Raw genomic sequence first — 18,481 nt, forward strand, 5'->3', positions numbered from 1 at the left:
TCTGGAAAATAAGGTTTTATAATCTTAGCTGTGGCCACAACCTAGCAGCACAGAGCGAAGTGGGTGTCCAGGCTGCTGGAGCCACGCTCCTGGAGGAGGGCTTCTACCCTCAGCAAGCACATTGCATAGGCTGCTCAGGCCAGCCAAGGGCATTGGTGCAGCAGTGAAAGCAGCAGCACTATATGTGACCCTTGGGTTGGGGACCTCAGGATGATAGGTGATCCCTGCAGAAGAGGCAAGGGTTGGAGCCCAGGGATGGGCCTGAGCACCAGGACGGAGCCTCAGTACTTCTAGGCCATGTCGAGGCCCTGGGTCAGGGCACTTGAGACACAGGGGAGGGGTTTGGAATGCAGGGAGGGTGGAGGCATGGACTGGCCTCAGTGTGGGTGGTCCCCGGTGGGGGATGGACCTGTGGTCTGGAAGGTGGTCCATCCTCAACTCAGGTCTGGGCTCTAGCAGAGTGGCACTTCCGACAAAGGACATGGCCATCCAGAGGGAAACAGCCGTTGTCATCTGCCTCAATGGACAGGGCTTTCCCACAGTCCTAGAAAGAAGAAAAGGTGTGAGGAGCACTGGCTAGGAAGGTTCTCGCTTCACCCACCACTGTGCTGAAGCTGCTCCTGAAGTAAGACCAAGTGTGTCACAGGCTTAGGGCTGATGTCCTGGCCTTGCACTGTCTTCCTGATCCAGGCCTCTCCTGCAGGAGGAGTAGACAGTCTGCAGGAAACCTCCCCGCTGCCATCCCACTACAGGACTGAAGCCTATCCCATCCTATCCCAACTCCCTTCTGACTGCTTCTCACTGCTACGACACCCCCATCCCAATGCACGCATGCTCAAAAAACCAGGCAAACCCACAACTCTTCCCACCCACTGGCAAGTCCCTTAGTTTTTCCAAGGCTCAAAGAGACCTCTGCAAGACAGAAGGGACAACTGACCTCACACTTGTAACACTTCATATGGAAGTTCTTATCCAGTGCCACCACTCGCACAGTCTCATCTTTGCCAGGCTCGGGCATGATGGGCTCTGAGCAGACAGAGCACCTTGGAGCGTATTGCCTAAAGGGTCAGAAAGCAGGTCCAGAAGGCTCAGCGGAGCCGGGCACCTCCGCCATTTAGCCCTTAGGAGGGCATAGGATAAGGAGGAACAGGTTGTGTGGCCACAGGCAACACCTGCTTATTCCACATACATGGGTGGAGCAAGTTCATGAGAAAGGCCAAAGGAACAAGTGGCGCACACACACAGCAGGCCCTTATCAAGAGGAATTTCCTGCCTCTCTACTCACACAATAATACTCCATCTCCCACACCTCTGTCACAGGTGTTCGCTCCACACCCTCACCCCACCCATACTATACAGTTGACCAGGAGTCCTACCTAATGTGGGACACAAGATACCTGCATGTGCATATGTCTAGCCTGACCTCAGAGAAAGGACAGGAATCCTAGTCACCCCCACAAAATTCCCCAGACATACAGTTCAAGATGGCGACAGACTACTTAGTTCTAGGAAAAAAGCTCGCACTCCAAGCAGCTGCGCTCCAAAGGAACTTTGAGAACCCTGCCAGCATGTGAACCTAGCCACCCCAGGACCAACTGCTGAACACAAGGCACAGCCCAAGGGAGCCAAGGCTAATGTGGAAGCAGCCTAAGGCCACAGTTAGCTCTATGGTCTGTGGCCGACCTAAAGCCAGGTGGGAGCCTGGTTACAGGACAAAACAAGGCTGGAACAGAAAAGAGACAGGACAGACTCTCACTTGTGATAGTCAGGGACACAGTGGGGCTGATTGGCCTGGTCCACAATGAAGGAGGTGCCCTCCAGAGGACAGGAGCAGACCACACAGGTGAAGCACTGTGGGTGGTAGGCTTTGCCAGTGGCCCTCAGCATGCGGTCCGTGATGGGCTGGCCACAGGTGTTGCACTTCTCCAAAGTGTCCTGGAAGACAAATCAGCAGGTTGTGAGGGAACCAGAGTACCCAAGTATCTTCCAAGATTCATCCACCACCACCACTACCCCCAAACCGGAAGCCCCAAAACACACTTACGGTGTAGCAGCCCTCACAATATGGTGCTCCCTCCAGGCTATAGAACTGCTGTCCCTGCAGCTGCTGCTGACACTGATGGCAAGTGAAGCAGGTGATATGGAACAGTTGTCCCAGTGCACGAACTGCAGGCTGTGCACGGGCCAGTGGCTGACTGCATTTGCCACAGGGCTCTGGGAAGACCAAAGAAACGCATCTCAACCAGAAGGACAGAAGCTCACAAGAGCTTTTGTAAGCTTGTGGCCAGCCAACACACCAACAGATGAGGTATCCCCGAAGAGTGGGTGCTGGACTCACCGTTCACTGCCACGCTCTGCCTCTGAGGGTGCTCCATGTCCTGCATCAGCTGCTGGGTCAGCTGTTCCAATTCCTCCACCTCCTTCAGGGTCAAGGGGCCTGGGCCTCCAGGAGAGCGTACCTAAAAAAAAAAAACCACCAATGCACTTTTCATGTTCTCTAAATCCTCCCAGATGGAACTACTGACACCTTCTTACACTGGGACTCAGCTTTTACCTCCTTCCCTTGATACTTGGTCTCAAGCTCCTCTCTCCCTGGCTCCCTTTCCTGAGCCCTAGCACAACACATAGGGGTAGGACTACCCTTAGCCCACATCTCCTAGTGGGACATCTTCATTCATACAGTACAAACCCTTGCACCCCCAGACATTCAGTCAGGCCAGAACAACTAAGCATACATACAGCAGCACCAAATACACCAGGCCACACCATCAACTTCACAGAGCATGCTCAGACAGCCCTTTCCTTCCACCACAAATGCCACACACACACACACACACACACACACACACAAACACACTTCCCACCTGCTCCCGAGTAGTCCATCAGCATGAGATGTAACATAGGTGGGAAGCATAGGTTAAACCCTCAAAATCTGTACGTAGGGGCCCGGCTCGCAGCTTTTCAAACAGACACCCTGATCTAAGTGAGGGTTTTCTAGTCTGCCTGATCCTCATCATTCCTCAGTAAAGTCTCCAGGGGAGAGCAAAAGGCCAGCTGCTAAGCCAGCCCACTCCTCCTATGTAGAAGACCCTGAGTGCTAAAGACTGTAGAGGGGAGAGAGTATCCTTCAGTTAAGGGCAACAACTTGAGGGACTGTATGGCCTGCACCAGCATGTCTGGGTGAGTCTAGTCTATTGCAGGATTACATGCACTCAGGGCACTATGGTCCCAATCATGTTCTGGTGCCTTCACCCCTCCACCTCTGGCACCCTTCACGATCTCCTCTCCACCAATCTCCTCTTACCCTCCATCTCCAGAACTGTACTCAGAGCTCCACCTCCCATGCTGTACCTTCCCAAGGAAAGCACAGAAGTCACACTCCTCCAGACTTTAGTCACCTTCTCTAAGACTGACTCCAGCAGTCTCCTACTCCTCGGTAACAGGAGTCCTTGCATGCAGCTTCACCTTTGTCTTCTTCCAAGTTCCCTTCCCTGCCCTCCGAGGACAGGGAAACGGACTCAGCTCATCCTTGTTCTCTAGTAAATGCTACTATAAATGGCTGTTCCCATCTTTGGAAGGATAAACTACTCAACCGCACGTCTCCCTGTGGGTACCCGTGTCCTTCCTGCAGGACACTATCAGCTGCTGCCTTCTCTGCCAGACAGCAGCAATGTCACTGTTGGCTTCAAAATTCTCTTCTTTCATATCTTCCACCTCAGGACATCTTGGGCCTATGCTTATCAGCAGTTTGGTCCCAAGATCCTCCCCAACTATCCCCACCTCTCTTTTCACCACCCATACTACTAACAGCCTAACAGAAGGTCTTGAGTGTTCCAGAGCCTGCCCTTGTGCCTTGTCAATCAAGTGCCTAGACTGGCTTGGTCACTAGCTTTTTCAACAAAGGCCTTTTCTACCACCCTGGCTATCTGGCCCAATCTCTAACCCTGGGCCACAGCACTGCCTGTTTCCTGTTTTGCCTCTACACTGCAGAAAGTAGGTGGAGAGACCACTGAACACTGCAGAATTCCCAAAACTCTGCAGCACCTGCCCCACCCTCCCACCCTCCAGCCCCAGCTTCTCTGGTATTTGGATCTGCCAGATTCCCAGTTGCCTTCCCCACAGCAGCTGTTCCAAACCTTTTCCATCTCCCTGAGCCCCCAAGAGCTTCACCCCCTCCCTCACACGCACTGATGACCTCACCGCCTAAATGCCTGGCAGCTGGCCAGTGTAACTTCCCTCATCCTTCTTTCTCTCCAATCAAACACTGTGTGTCACCCTGTCCTTCCTCCCTCCAGTGCCTCTGGGATCAATTGCTGCTCTCAGAGATCTCTGGCCTCTTCCCCACTGGCTTCTCACTGGCTTCTGCCTCCTGAATGAAATGTAAACTTGGATTCTCCTAGGGAGAGGGAGAGACTCTCACACTGTAGTCTGACTTGAACTGATAGCAATCCTCCTGCCTCAACTTTCCATGTTCTGTATCTTAATAGGCCACCATACTCAACTTCACTGACAAACGCTGAAATCAGGCGACACAGCCAACTTCCATGTTTCCACCAACTCGCTCAACTTTGTCACCACCATATAGCACAAACAGTCCTGAGGCCATCTACAAAGTCCTAAGAGTCAAACCTCTGCTTATCTCAGTCCTGCTCCATAAACCTACAATAAAGATCCCCAAGGCCACGTCATCTACGTCTAAGAATCCCATCCTGGGATCTTCCTCCATCTTCTTTGCACTGCGCAAGGTGGCCCACTGTCCCTGAGGCTCTTAACTTCCTGCTATGGAATTCTTAGAAGACTTGTCAGCTACAAGCTATGGTATGTATGGCTGTGCATACACCTCTAGCTTGAGGCCTGCCCTTGCATTACAGTCCCACATTAGCTGACTGACAGTTGAAGGCATGCGCTTCTAAAGCCTGTTGTGCAACACACTGACACCAGGACCCCTCTACTTCCCGTCCAAACCATTTCCCCTTCTGCACTTCTCTATTTTGTCTGGAACACTGTCACTCCTCAGCATACCCAGGCTCGGGGCCTTCCTAGCATTTGTGTTCTCCCATCCCAGCTCCTATCAGCTGCCACCTCCTATAGGCTTATCCTTTGGCATAGCCTCTCATCCATGGATCATATTTCTCACTGCAACTAATACTACTGTGGCCCAGGAGTGAACTCTCGGGCATCACAGATTGGGCATCACAGATCGGGCATCACAGATCGCTCTACCTCTAATATGCATCTCAGCTGGAAAACCTTTGTACTATGGCTTTCACCAGTCCTCCTGGCCTAACTGCACACAGAGAAACCATCAGTGATTCTCCAATCTGCACAAGCTCCCTAGTGAAGACTTTTATTCCCTAGTCCTTCTACCAATCTCGAGTACAGCTCAAAGTCTGTCCCATAGGAGCCTTGTGCTTTCTGTTCTTCAAATAGCCCTCGCGTGTTCATACCCTGGAATTTCCCACAGGCTCTTCCCACCTAATGCTATTCTCAGGCCTCTCTGGATTCTCGAGTCCTCAAGGACCTGAAGGCAGACGGACCTCGTGAGGCTGGTCCTAAGTTGCCAGTTCCCATGTTGGCTCATAGTTTCAAATCCCTGTAACTCATAGATTCTGAGCTATCGGAATTGAGCAACACTAATTCTTCCTACACTGTGTCTGAGTAGACGCAGTCATTTACAGTTACCAGTCAGAGAGCCAGAAGAGATTCCCTTCAACTCAGATCTCTTTCCCTGAACTAACAAGCAACAACTGGACTGTCGGTTTCTATTTTGAGCTTTTATGTGCTAGACTTAGATAAGCTAACTTGCTCTTCACCATTGTTTGGGATGGGTAGCTATTTCAAAGATGGGCGGGGGGCGGGGGGGGAGGCTCAAAGTTTGGCCAATTTTACTAGAGTCCAAAACCTTGTGAGAAACAGACTAGACATTCTACCCTAGACCTGTGACTTCAGAAGACTGAACCTGTTGGAGACGTCTCTCTTGCCCATGGTCCCAACTTCCAGAGCACAGAGCAGTGTCTGGCACTCAGCTGATGCTGGCCCAGGAAGTGTTTCCTGGTAGTGACTATACTTTTATCTCTAGATGGGTTCTCAGGCGTTGAAAGTGCTCAGAAAACTCAGGAGCCTAGGGATTAAGTCAAGGCCCAAGAATGGGAAAAACTAAGGCTGGGCTAGTGATCTCACTCTCCCCTTTAACATTCTAGGGCAGAGGCACATCGGAAAGTTGTATCCTCCTACTTCTAAGCCCCGGCTGCTCTACCGATTGACCCAGGCCCCAGCTAGTCCCAGACTTCCTCCAGAAGAACTTTCTCTCTGCCCAGCCAGATAACCCCTATACTTCCCCCCATGCCACACCCACTCTGGCTCCTCTGGTTCTCTACCCTACCCTCACCCTCTTGCCCTTTTTTCTGCAGTCCTACTTCATCCAGCCCCTGGCCTCAGCCTGTGGCTTCCTCACCTGGTTTTGGTTTTGAGCTGGTGGAGGCTGTGGGTGCTGCTTCTCTTGAACTAGGGGCTTCTCCTTCTGCTGAGCATAGGTGAAGCTAGGGGGCTGAGGGGAGCCTGTGCCCACAGAAGAAGGAGCTTCTGGAGGGGCCACTTTTTGATTGGGCTGTGGCCCAGGTCCACTCGGAGCACCAGGGCTGAACTTGGAAACCACGGGAGTAAATTTAGGAGCCACTGGAGCAAACTTGGGCGCTGGAGTTGGAGCCTGAGAAAGGGGACCTCGGGGCTGTGTATTAGCAGAAGACACAGGCTGGGGTTGGACATGGGGCTTGGCCTGAGGCTGGACATGAAGCTGGACCTGAGGCTTAGCCTGCGGCTGAGGTGGTGGCTGGGAGCTAGAAGGGGTCTTCCAAGGAGGTAAGGGTGCTGTGCCCCCAGGGGCAGGCTTGGTACTAGGCTTGGGAACAAATGGAGTGGCAACTGGTGGGGGTACATATCCAGATGACACCTGCAAGGAGAAGCAGAAGGGGAGAGAAATGCACTTAGAGGAGGTTGTCATCTCTTCCTGTGTCCCCTCCTCTCCTTCTAAGCCCAGACTTTCCTACTGTCCTGCCCCTTACCCGGGCTTTGAAGGGATCGTTCTTGGTCATATCATCCAGCAGTGAGGACAGAGAGTCGATCTCCAGGTCAATACTGCTCACTTTCTCCCTGGGCTAGAGGGTCAGGGGTCAGAGCACCCATCCCAGTCTTCCCTTGTCACCCCACTCCCATGGGGGAGAGTTAAAGACTCCTCTCCAGCCCATGGAGGTGTCCCCCACCCCATCTTCAGCAAAGCTGCCCTCCAAGTCCTCCCTACCTGCGGTGGGAGCTGGGTAGGGACCTCAGGCCCTCCCTCCTCCTCCAGTGGAGGTGGAGGGGAGGGGAAGATGTCCTCCTCCAGAGGAGCAGGGGGGAATGGTTCCTCGATCATCGGGGGAGGTGGAGGTGGAAAGGCACCTCCCAGGGCACCCTCTGAGTCGTCGCCCTCCCCAATAAGGGGAGGAGGGGGCAAAGGAAAGTCTGGGTAGGAAGGAGAGAGAAGGCTATCAGTACCGACCCTCTTTCCTCCTCTCCTCAGCCGATTGTTTTAACCCCCTAATCCAAGAACTCTTTTCTGCATTCCAAGAGTGTGTGCGGACCATAACGAGGGCTCAGGATGCCCTGGGCGAAGCAGGTCGAGTGAGAACGAGCTAGGTTGAAGAACCGTGCAGCTCCCGTTACACTTCAGAGAACGGATCCAGAGGGGAAGATTCCTGGCCCACATTCCCGCCTCCTACCCCCAGGCGGGAGACTTGGAACAGTCCCAAGGGTCCTGGCTCCCAGCCAGGAGCTCCAAGATGAGGTAAGAACATCTGCTCAGGACAGGGTAGCCACCCAGCGCCCAGCCCCCTCCGCAACAGCCTTTCCAGACAACCCCAAATTCCGCAAACCACCGACCCCCCTACCTGGCGCCCGAGAAGGATCCGGGCCCCCAATCCCAGCCGCATACCTTCCGGGGGCGGTGGGGGGATCTCGCCCACCCGGCCCATCTGTGCTCTCTGGGCCCCGGCAGCCACAGGAGGCTCGCTGTCCCCAGGCCGGAAAGGATTCACTTTAGGCTTCGGGGCCACAACCGGGGCGAACTTCTTCTGCGGGGCGTAAAACGCGGGGGCCGAGACGGACACGGAGATCGCGGGAGGCGGGCGGGGGGCCGCCATGGCCAGGCCGGGGGCTGCTGCGGGGTGGGTCGTCAGGTTACGCAGAGCCGTGCGGGGCTGACACTCGGTCCCAAGCGCCCCTCGGTGACCCCACCCGCCCCTCCCCCGCGTCCCCTTCCCGGGACGACGGAGCTTCTCCCCCGCGCCTCACCGCGCGCAGGAGCGTGAGAGCCGCGTCTCGGGTGACCGCCTCGGCGCCGAGTCCGCGGACTCTGCGTCCCGGTCCGGAGCAGCTTCTAGCCAAGCGGGGAGGGACGACGGGCAAGGGAAGGGAGGGAGGGGGCGGGGAGCGAGCGGCGCCCAGACCATACAAGGAGCGGCCCGGAGAGGGGGCGGGGAGAGCCCGGGGAGGGAGGACCAGGCAGGAAACTCCCCCAGGAAGGGGCCCGGGTCCTGCCCCGGGCTCCAGGCTCTGCAAAGGTCTGCCTGCGGCCTCTCTACTCACCACCGCCCCCGCCGGGCACAGACCACCCTTCCCCAGCACAGGCCTCTGATGTCATTTCCTGACCTGCTACCTACCCCCCCTTCCCCCTCCCGACCCGCGAGTGCTGGAGAACTGACTCACCGTCCGCACTCCGGGCTGAGCAGGCCGGCGAGTATCCCAGAGGTCCCGAAGCAGCTCAGTCCCGCTTCCCCGGCCGGCCCGCTATTGCCTGACCCCGCCCCTCCCCGCAGCTTCAGCTCGGCATCCCACGTGTCCTATGATCAGTCCCGGAGCGCAGGACCGGGATGGGACCCTACTCCTGGGTGGGCGGGGATGGTGAGGGGACGTTCGCCCTGCCGGCACTCGGCTCCCAGACCGGCCTTCTGTAACCTACCCGTGTGCGAGCAGGAGCCTTAGCGCTCTAGGGGAAATGCTAACTTCCTGAGCAAGGCAGCCTCGTAAGGCTTCTAGGAATTCGCCGAGCCCTAGACCCGCCTGCAAATGTATTGCCCCCGGGGAGAGTGTCCACTGCTTTGAGTCCAGGAATGGAGGTACAAGGGCAAAGTCAGGATGAGCGGTAGAACAATCTAGGAAGACCCAAATAGCCTCCGGGGACTAGTCCTTGAGGATCCCTTCAGCAAGCCTTTCCCAGTCCCTCAAGAGTCTTTGGGTTGTCAGCGGCCCCCGGGACACAAAGCTCAGTGGAGCCCCCCACTGGTCCAGCCGGATTCCTCAGCCTGAGACTGTGCCCCAGGCTACATAAAAGACATCTGACAAACCTGGTGTCTGCCTTTCTTACTTTCTGAATCTCCCTTCCCTTCCTTTTCCTACCCTCTCTCCTTTTTTTTTTTTTTTTAAATTGTAAAACTACACACGGAAACTTCGTCCAAATTATAGAGTTACGCGTTAGGTCCTCTAGTCCAATATCCAACCCCCGGGGACTTCCTTCTGTTTTACACCGTCATCCCTGGCTGAGGCTCTAACTGTCCTCTGAGTTTCCAAACCTTGTCCCCATCTGCTACACCCTACTGTCCAGAAACCTTGAACTAAGCTTTAGGGGCATGCAAACTAACCCCATGAACTTAGGATGAGAGACTGGGATGTTACCTGGAAAGATGGCCCCAGGAGGTGCACTTAGGTCAGAGTTAATTAACCCCCTTGGCAAAGATGGAGTCCAGAGTGAGGCCAGGGAGCCCAGTTTCCAACCCAGCGGACAGGTTTCTTCATTCATTCGGTTTCATTGCCTCCATTGTAAAAGGGATGGCATTTAACTCATTTGCCTCCTGCTTTATGTGAAAGAATAAATAGCGTGCCATGCCTGAAAAGTCTATGTAGTTCTCAGTATTACCTCCATGCAAGGCCCAGGCTGCAAAGAACGGAAATTTCCAGCCAGTTAACCTAGGCAGCATTCCCTCACTTGTTCCCTTCTAGTTTGCCAGGCAGGTTTAATGTGTCTTAGTAGATTCAGAGCCCTTTCCTTCCGTCAACCTTAAGTCTTGAATCATATCTATGACTATACATTCATCATCTTTCCAGGCCCCACTCTTTTCTCTGTCATCTTAATGTTTCCATCACCAGTGTTTTCGCATTGTATGCGTGACCATATATGAGACAAAGTACTCAGGTATACACACCCTAACATGCACGAGCCGGTCCCAGGCCTGCTCCTATGAAGATCTGTTAGAAACTTGATACTGGATTTACTTTGTGTGTTAGAGATTTTTTTCTTGGGCTTTTCAGACCAAGAGTCATCATCATCATCCTTCCAAATATGCCCGTGTGGGGAAATGGAGTTTCCAGATAACTTTATAAGAGTAAAAGCCACCTTCCCTCTAAAAGCCTCTTTAAGGAACGTCGAAAAATAGAGTATGTGTAATTGTTGGCAGCTGAACCTATTTATAAATCAAGAATAGGAGAGTGTGTAGGCAGACTCAATTTCACAGACAACTAAGAGCAGTCGAGATGCAGAATATTAGAGCTAAGAGTTTTAAAAGCCAGCCGTTCTAAATACAAATTAGAAACCAAACAGAGTTTCCAAAAGGGTCAGAAGGACTGGCCCAGGAAGTCTCAGCTGGCCAGACTTAGAGTCAATGCTATTAAAATGTAGACAGCAAGCAGAAATTACCCTAATGATTCTTGGTGGGTTTTCCTAAGCAAGCAATTCTATTTGATGTTCTTGGGTAGTATGAGTGATGTGTAGGAAGTCAGTCAATGTCTCCACCTCAAGCATATAGTAAACCAGGGAGAGGAAGCCAGGAAATGGCCACCGTCCTTGGCTACTAAAATATCCTTACATCCTTACACACTTCCCAGGCTTTACTCACACTAGATATGAGAAGTATCCCCCCCCCAACACACACACACACCTCAAAGATATACAGTACAAAGTGTGGCATTCATAGCATTCATGGAAGAAACAGCATAGTGACCGAAGAAAGAATTGCAAAGCAAAGATACTATCAGAAGTCTTTTCGATATGCTGGCTGCAAGCAGACAAAAGAGTAAAGATATGACCACTACCGTAAGCATCAGCGTACTATTGAAACATTAACAATGACTGCAATGACTGTTCACAGGCTAGGTACACCGCAATGATACAGGGCCTGCCTAGCATGCATGGCACCTCAGGCTTGACCTCCAGCAGCACACCTGGGTGCACACACCCATGTGTAGCAAGGCCCGTATATTGTATTTGGCTGCTAAGGAAACTAAAGCTAACTAGATGCTGGATTGTCACTTCTTAAACTACATAATGTTTTTGTAACACAGTATGTTGATTAAGTTGCTTGACAACTTGACACAGCTAAAGTCATCTTGGAAAAGGGGAACCTCAAATGTAAAAATGCTCCCATTAGATTGCTTCTAGGCAGATTTATGAGACATTTTCTTGATTTATGATTGATGTGGGAGGGCTTTGCTCACTGGGGGGCAGTGTCATCATTGGACAGATGGTCTTGGGATGTACATAAAAGCAAGCTGAGCTAGCTATGAGGAGCAAGCCAATAAACAAGATTCTTCTATGGTCTCTGCTTCAGTTCCTTCCTTCATATCTTGAATGTTTGCCTGGCTTCCCTCAGTGATGGACTGTGACCCAGGATGTATAATGCAAATAAACCCTTTCCTTCACATCAGCATCAGATTCTATCTTTCCATGTATGTGCACATGCCTTCTCCATCTATAAGTGGTTTATGATATCATTACATAGCATCACGTTGCCAGAAAGTTTCCTAAAATTGTTAATGTCAGTTGTTAGGTTTGGAGACTAGAATCAGAGATAGTAGCCAGGCCATGGTGGTCCACGCTTTTCTTTAATCCCAGCAGAGGCAGGCTGATCTCTGTGAGTTTGAGGTAAACCTGGTCTACAGAGTGAATTTTAGAACAGCCAAGGCTGCACAGAGAAACCTTGTCTCAAACAGACAGAAAAACACAAAACAAAAACAACCAGGGATAGCAAAAAGGCTTTTATCAGTTGTATTTTCCCATGAACATGGACTGCTTTTATAATATAATAAATAAGAGATGAGAGAAGTGAAACCCCATCATGCCTCTGCATCTGCAGAGTGCTCTCCTTGCACCGAGTGCTGCAGACATGTGACTCAGGGTTTCCCACTTGCAGACAAATGTGTTGGTTCCTGGTCCCACTGGCATTTGTTTTTCAGTACAAAAGACTCTTGGGCTTGAGAATGTTGATGGGAATGGGGATGAGATGAAGGTGAAGCTTTGTGGCCAAGGTCCCAGCCAACAGCTTCCTGCTATGCCCAGCTGCCATTTCCCCCACACACACCCCCAATGGAAGGGTAGAACAGACAATTAACAATGCCACCGGGCTTCTGTTCTTCCAGGTCAGCCCAAATGACTGATGGATGTCATAGCCTCCTCTTGTGTGCACTTTCTCTTCCCCTTCCCCAGACTCAGGTCAACCCATATTTTCACATAACTTCCATCTTCTAAACACCCTAGTCCTTGCTCTCAGAAGGAAAATAAAGTATGTTGTTGTTTTTTGTTTTGTTTTGTTTCTTTTTAAATCACCCACTCCACAGTGCTTTCCTAGTGAGGAGACATAACAACAATAGCTGGGTGGCCTTCTCATCTATAACCTCTGTTATGATCCCATCAGGTTTGAAGTATCGGTGAAAGGACTATGGGGCCAAGTCTGCAGAGGTCAGAGGAGCAGGAGCAGGTAGGAGACCTTCATTCACCCTTGGTGCCGAGCCAGATGGGAACCCAAAAGCATTGCAATCATCAGCTCACAAATGTGGGGGCCAGGCAAGGCAGATGGTCAAATGGCAAGGAGTCAGCAACCATTGGAGCTGTGAAGGGCAGACAGGAAAAGAGGCCCAGGGCACCCACAGCAACATAGGCAGATTGCTGGCACAGAGGCTACCGGTAGTGGGGCATCTGCTGCTTCCGTCTTCTGTACCCAGAGGAAGCCAGAACCAGAGAGCCTGGCCTAGAAGCTGCAGCATTTGTCACTGAAAATAGCTATGTCATTACAGGCAGTAAACATTTCAGGGAACCGAGTGAGTGTGGATAGATAACCTATTCTGTCGGAGACGAGAAGTGCTTACGTGAAGCTGCTTCCTACTTCCACTCCCTTTCAATAAGATGGGTTGAACGTCAGAAACCCACCCAAGGGGTTGATCTAACACAGGAAGTGGGTGCTCATGTGTTAACCAGCAGAACTTGCTTATGCCACCTGCTTGGTTGCTATTTACCTCAACACCCAAGGGTGGGAGCTACGTGACAAATGGCTGCTCTGTCAGGGAGAGGAAAGGAATTTACCCAGAACAGCAGATGCCAAGACCGACAACCTGCTCAGGCAAACCCCTGAAGATCTGGTACTGAAGTATGAGCTGTAATACTTGTGCCACCCCAGAATCTCCCAGTTCCTACTCAGTTGCTGCCGTTGGCTTAGTAGCAGCGCAACACAGAGCCTGGAACAAATCTAGAGCCTTGCATCATCCATTTAGTGACTGACACTGAGTTTCAGAACCACCAGAATCCATAGTAGATTGCTGATCCTATATTTGAAAAAGGCTTCAGGATCTTCATAACATCCCAACTCATCCATGTATTTAGCACTATATGCAGGACATTCTGTGCTGGTTATAATGTGAACAAAGTAGCTCTTCGGCCTTTTGTTTAACATCAAGTCTAGTACAATACTGAGTGAAGACGGATGCGCTCCCAGCCCTCACAGACAGTCTGCACCCTTAGGGGACCTACTAGGAGAAATGTTCGTCAAATAAAACCAACATGCAGCTGTTCCAGAGACTTAAAGACCATAGAATTAGGGCATGTCTTACCTGAGCCCGAGAGCTCAAGAAAGGTTTCTCTCTCAAGCTGAGCAGTGGTGGTGCACGCCTTTAATCCCAGCACTTGCGAGGCAGAGGCAAGCGGAGTTCTGAGTTAGAGGCCAGCCTGGTCTACAGAGTGAGTTCCAGGACAGCCAGGACTACACAGAGAAACCCTGTCTCGAAACCAAAAAAAAAAAGAAAAGAAAAGAAAAAGAAAGAAAGAAAAACCCAAAAAACAGAAAGAAAGAAAGAAAGAAAGAAAGAAAGAAAGAAAGAAAGAAAGAAAGTTTTTTTCTGATATGAAATGAAATTAGGAAGACGGGCATGTTAACTGGGAGGAACAACTTCTGCAAGACTCTCTGATAGCTCTGATAGCAGAGGACATAGCTCATCCTGGAACCCCAGAGAGGCAAGCCCACAGGACATCTGAGGGAGAGGCTGGATGGGGAGACTCCAGAGCTTGAGGAAGAGCTATGGCTTCATCTTACAAACAATGTGGGGCTATTGCAGAGTTTTAGATGACATAGAATGGCATGACAAGAGTTCTTAATTTTATAAATGCCACAGTAGGACAGTGTGGTGATAATGGGAACATGTGTGTGATGGTTTGAGTAAGTATGGCCCCATAGACTTGTGTGTTTGAATGTTTGGCCCATAGGGAGTGGCACTATTAGAATACGGCCTTGCTGGAGGAAGTGTGTCACTATGGGGGAGAGCTTTGAGGTCTCAGATACTCAAGAGTTCTCCTCCTGCTGCCTGCAGATCAAGATATAGAATCCCTCGCTCCTTCTCCAGCACCATGTCTGCCTGCACACTGCCATGCTTCCCGCCATGATGACCATGGACTAAGCCTCTGAAACCCAAAACCAGCCCCTATAACTAATTTTCTTTCACCAGCCCATACCACCTAAAGGTCCAACCACTTCAGGATAGTGCCCCTGGCTGGTGGTCTAGCCTTTACCATATAGCTTTTGTTTACCATTTGTTTATACCATTCAAACAATAGTGCAAAGATTGCATGAGAAGCTGAGAGCACTTAGGATGCTGGGCCTTGAGGGACACCATTTAGTGGCTAGGTAGAGGAGCAGTGTGCCCCTTCCTCAGACTCAAGTATGACCTATGACCCCCATTTCCCCAATCCCCCATGTCCTCTAGCAGAGGAGAGTAAAGGAGCACTCTCCTCTCTACCTTCCTGTGCTCACAAGCCTCCCTTTGTTTTCTGTCTGGAAAACACCAGAGTGCATCTCATTAAGTCCCCAAACACCATGTGTGTCAGTCCCTTAGGAAGCCCTAGCTCTTCAGTTCACCTTCCATCCTGCTTTCTTGCTCAACACCTGAACCTTCCAGTTGGATCTGGAACTCACAGGCCATTCTCAGCAAAAAAGCCTTCTCTCTCTCTTCCTGCCCTAAGCTGCAGCTGCCGGGACACACCTCCTCCGTAGCCCTGTCAAGTAGCTGCAGTGTTTGTCTGTCACAGCCTTTGTGCCGCTAGCACTGACCATGGAACAAATGTCTCTTTGGATCCTCGCTGCCATGTCTACACAATTCCCCTTTGTTCCTCCATAATATCTCCCAGCTTTGAACATCATGTCATCAAACTGTGAACTACTTACTGCATGTCCTTGTGCAATCCTTTTTCATCTGGGACCATTACTAGAGGGTTGCTGTGTTCTAGTTCACTCGTTCCAAAATGCCTGTACTATGAGTGTTCAGACATTTTTAAAACCCTTGTAGATGACTCCTTGCTTTCGTAGCTTTGCCCATCACCACCACTTTCCCCACAAAATATAACAGACATGTGATCCACACCCATAGTGAGATGCTATTTCTAATAATATACTTTGTTGGCTGGTTCTGTGGGGGTGTCTTACCTTCATGTACATTTGTGTACTGTTTACATGCCTCGAGCCCAGGGAAGCCAGAAGAGGGTATCAGATTCCCTGGAACTTGAGTTACAGATTTTACGATCTGCCTCTGTGTACTAGGAATCAAACCCAGATCCCTGTAAGAGCAGCCATTGCTCTTAACACCTGAGTCTTCTCTTCATCCTCATAATATACTTTCTTAAAACTAGTATATGTAAAAGCCTACCACCTCAATGTATAGCCTATATTTTAAAATTTATTAGTGAACTATCTCTTATTGGTACTAACTCATGAGAATTCAGTGTAATTTACACTATAGCACATCTTTTAAAATATTATTATATGCTCTTTGGTAATTACACATATGAATACAATGTATTTAGATCATTTTCACCTTCCACGACTCTTTCTAACTCTCAAACTGAACACACACACCCTCAAACCATATGTCTCTTTTTTCTTCCTTCCTCCTTTTTCTTTTCTTTTCCCTCCTCCCGTTTACAGCTCACTGAGTACAGTCAATACTGCCCATATGTGAAAGAGTGTGGTGATGTCGCCTGGCTCATGGGCCACATTGCTAAGGAGAACTGAGTCAGTCCCCTCTCAGCAGCAGCCATCACCAGCCCAAAGCTCCCAGTTAGGAAAACATATTCTGCTGACTCATGCTAATTCAGTGAAGCCTTGCAGGTTCTGCTGGATTGAGCCACTGCTACTGATAATGTGTTTCCCCCCAGTAGCACATCAATTGAGACATGAAATGGAAATTTCTGGTTTCCTTGTAACTGCTGTTGTGTTGAAGACCCCCATACTCGGGAGACCCTTCCTCAAGTCTCAGGAAATCATGACCACCCAAAGATCACAAGAAACCATACCTGGATGCAATCAGCAGAGGCTTTATTAGGGAAGTTAGCCGGTGGTCAAACCACAAGCTCTCTAGCTCCAAGAGCAAGGTTTGGCCTCGAATGGCGGGATAAGGGGTCTTTTATAGCATGGGGTGGGGAAAGGAAGGCATTTTCGCGTGGTTATACATGATTGGTTGCATTTTCGCGCGGTTACACATGATTGGTTGTTTTACAACTTTTGAACATAGCACTGGGAAGATCAAGGGAGGGAGAGGTAACCAAGAACAGTGGAACATTTCAGAGGAATCTAGTCCAAATGATCTAGAGTCATGTGAAAATCACTCTGCACACTCATTCTTCTCAAAAATGTGGTCTTACCAAGTCACTGTCCCCTATACCGTCATTACAAAATATTTCTCATTTCCTCCAGTCACAGCCCCACCTAGATGGCTTGTATTTTTTATGGTCAGGAATGTGTCTTCCTGCCTTGGGCCTCTTCCACTCTTTAGGCGGGCCTACTGCCTGAGGCTTGATTCAGGGAATAATGTCCTCCCATCCGGAATGTGCTCCGGGGAAGTGAAGGCCTGAAATCTTGTTTTCAGTTCCTCATTCTGGAATCTGCACTTTTCTGCCCAGGTCTAAGGGCAAAGAATCTACACATATTTCATAAAATGGCCTTTATAATTTTTCACTCTACAGTGTCACGTGATGTTTTTCTGGAAGCTATCTTGTGGGAGGGTGTTTTGCTGAAACAGACACTTTACAAAGCATGTGATGTTTGGAAAGAGTATAATAGAACCTCACAGACGGTGAAATGATGCTCTTGCATTGCCATGTCATGCAATGCCTTGCTGGCCTTCGCTGATCTTCACTTATCTTGACTTTATAGAGAGAAACTTGAGAAAGAACTTGTGGTATTCCCGCTGATTCTTCACAGTTCCGCTGACTCATGCTGATTCAGTGAAGCCTTGTAGTTTCTGCTGCATTGAGTCGCTGCTACTGATATGTGTTTTGTGTTTGCCATTGGACTAGACTGCCGCTACTGATCTGTATTGGTGTTTGCCATTGGACTGGATTGCTGGTATCCTGACAATAAAGAATGGAATCTCTTCAAAGAACTATTTGTAAACAGGTCCACAACCCCCTTTTCCTATAAACCTTTTCCTCTACCTCTGATCAATGGGTTAGAAGGGAGGTTAAAGCATTCGAGAACCCTAAATAAAGTACTTTTAGAAAACCCTAAACCAGGGAGGGGCTGGAGAGATGGCTCAGCAGTTAAGAGCACCGACTACTTTTCCTAAGGTCCTGAGTTCAAGTCTCACCAACCACATGGTGACTCACAGCCATATGTAATGGGATCTGATGCCCTCTTCTAGTGTGTCTGAAGAGAGTGACAGTGTACTCACATACAATAAAATAAATAAATGTGGGAAAAAAAAGAAGAAAAATCTAAGCCTTACAGAGACAATTTTCATTTTTGGTGTGTTCATTATTGACACATTACGAGTTGCCATCACAGAACAGTTCCAAATAAATATGCCACTACTTCACTCTGAAATGCTAAGTTTCTCTCCCTTCTTTTATATTTCTAGCCATCCACTTCTTTTACTTTAACTCAGACAATTCTTGGAACCCAAGATAAACAATTCCATTTTCCATTGCCATGCTTCTGTATCAGTTTCAATTCCTTAAACAAGTTATTCTCTTAAACCAGCTCCCAGTTCCTTTATGCTCCTCTCTTCCTCTTTGGTACCCACTAAACCTAATCATAGGTTACCCTCCCCTTTATTACCATGCTTGCACCCATGCATTTCAGCAAGATCGGAGAAAATACACAGGCCTTCTGAAAATTCATGATGATGAACTTCAAGTGCC

At 49.9% G+C, this 18,481-nt stretch overlaps 1 protein-coding gene and 2 long non-coding RNA genes across 9 annotated transcripts in view; 1 reads left to right on the plus strand and 2 right to left on the minus strand.

Annotated features, from left to right (window-relative positions):
* Positions 1-8,874, minus strand: Zyx (zyxin). Of its 3 annotated transcripts, none has more exons than XM_034518894.2 (10): positions 8,743-8,874; positions 7,970-8,194; positions 7,298-7,500; positions 7,062-7,154; positions 6,455-6,949; positions 2,339-2,459; positions 2,045-2,214; positions 1,757-1,935; positions 938-1,058; positions 1-544 (listed from the first exon to the last, which is right to left on the minus strand). In XM_034518894.2, the coding sequence occupies exons 2-10, from the start codon at positions 8,175-8,177 to the stop codon at positions 440-442; spliced, it is 1,695 nt and encodes a 564-aa protein (XP_034374785.1). In that variant the 5' UTR covers positions 8,178-8,194; positions 8,743-8,874; the 3' UTR covers positions 1-439. The 3 variants fall into 3 exon arrangements, with proteins under 3 accessions (XP_034374785.1, XP_034374784.1, XP_034374783.1); XM_034518893.2 differs by lacking the exon at positions 8,743-8,874 and adding an exon at positions 8,329-8,661 and having other exon boundaries at positions 7,970-8,191; XM_034518892.1 differs by lacking the exon at positions 8,743-8,874 and adding an exon at positions 8,329-8,661.
* LOC143434524 (uncharacterized) lies at positions 7,594-17,637 on the plus strand. Its single transcript, XR_013104052.1, has 3 exons — positions 7,594-7,822; positions 12,720-12,782; positions 17,496-17,637. It is a non-coding gene; the product is annotated as an uncharacterized LOC143434524 (long non-coding RNA).
* Positions 16,474-18,481, minus strand: part of LOC143434523 (uncharacterized) — a 17,437-nt gene continuing 15,429 nt past the window's right edge. For 3 of the 5 annotated variants that reach the window (XR_013104047.1, XR_013104049.1, XR_013104050.1), the window contains one exon: positions 16,474-17,692. This is a non-coding gene — a long non-coding RNA (uncharacterized LOC143434523). The remainder of the gene's footprint in view (positions 17,693-18,481) is intronic. The other 2 variants (XR_013104048.1, XR_013104051.1) reach the window with 1 other exon arrangement.

The sequence above is a fragment of the Arvicanthis niloticus genome, chromosome 15 (assembly GCF_011762505.2).
Source record: "Arvicanthis niloticus isolate mArvNil1 chromosome 15, mArvNil1.pat.X, whole genome shotgun sequence".
In the NCBI taxonomy this organism is placed as follows: domain Eukaryota; kingdom Metazoa; phylum Chordata; class Mammalia; order Rodentia; family Muridae; genus Arvicanthis; species Arvicanthis niloticus.

Excerpts from the sequence above, each read along its gene's own strand:
- Zyx (XM_034518894.2), bottom strand. The coding sequence starts at position 8,177 with ATGGCGGCCCCCCGCCCGCCTCCCGCGATCTCCGTGTCCGTCTCGGCC. Across the intron at positions 7,501-7,969 it reads CCCCCCACCGCCCCCGGAAG|ACTTTCCTTTGCCCCCTCCT; the intron begins GTATGCGGCTGG and ends CTTCCTACCCAG. Across the intron at positions 2,460-6,454 it reads CAGCTCAAAACCAAAACCAG|GTACGCTCTCCTGGAGGCCC; the intron begins GTGAGGAAGCCA and ends TTTTTTTTTTAG.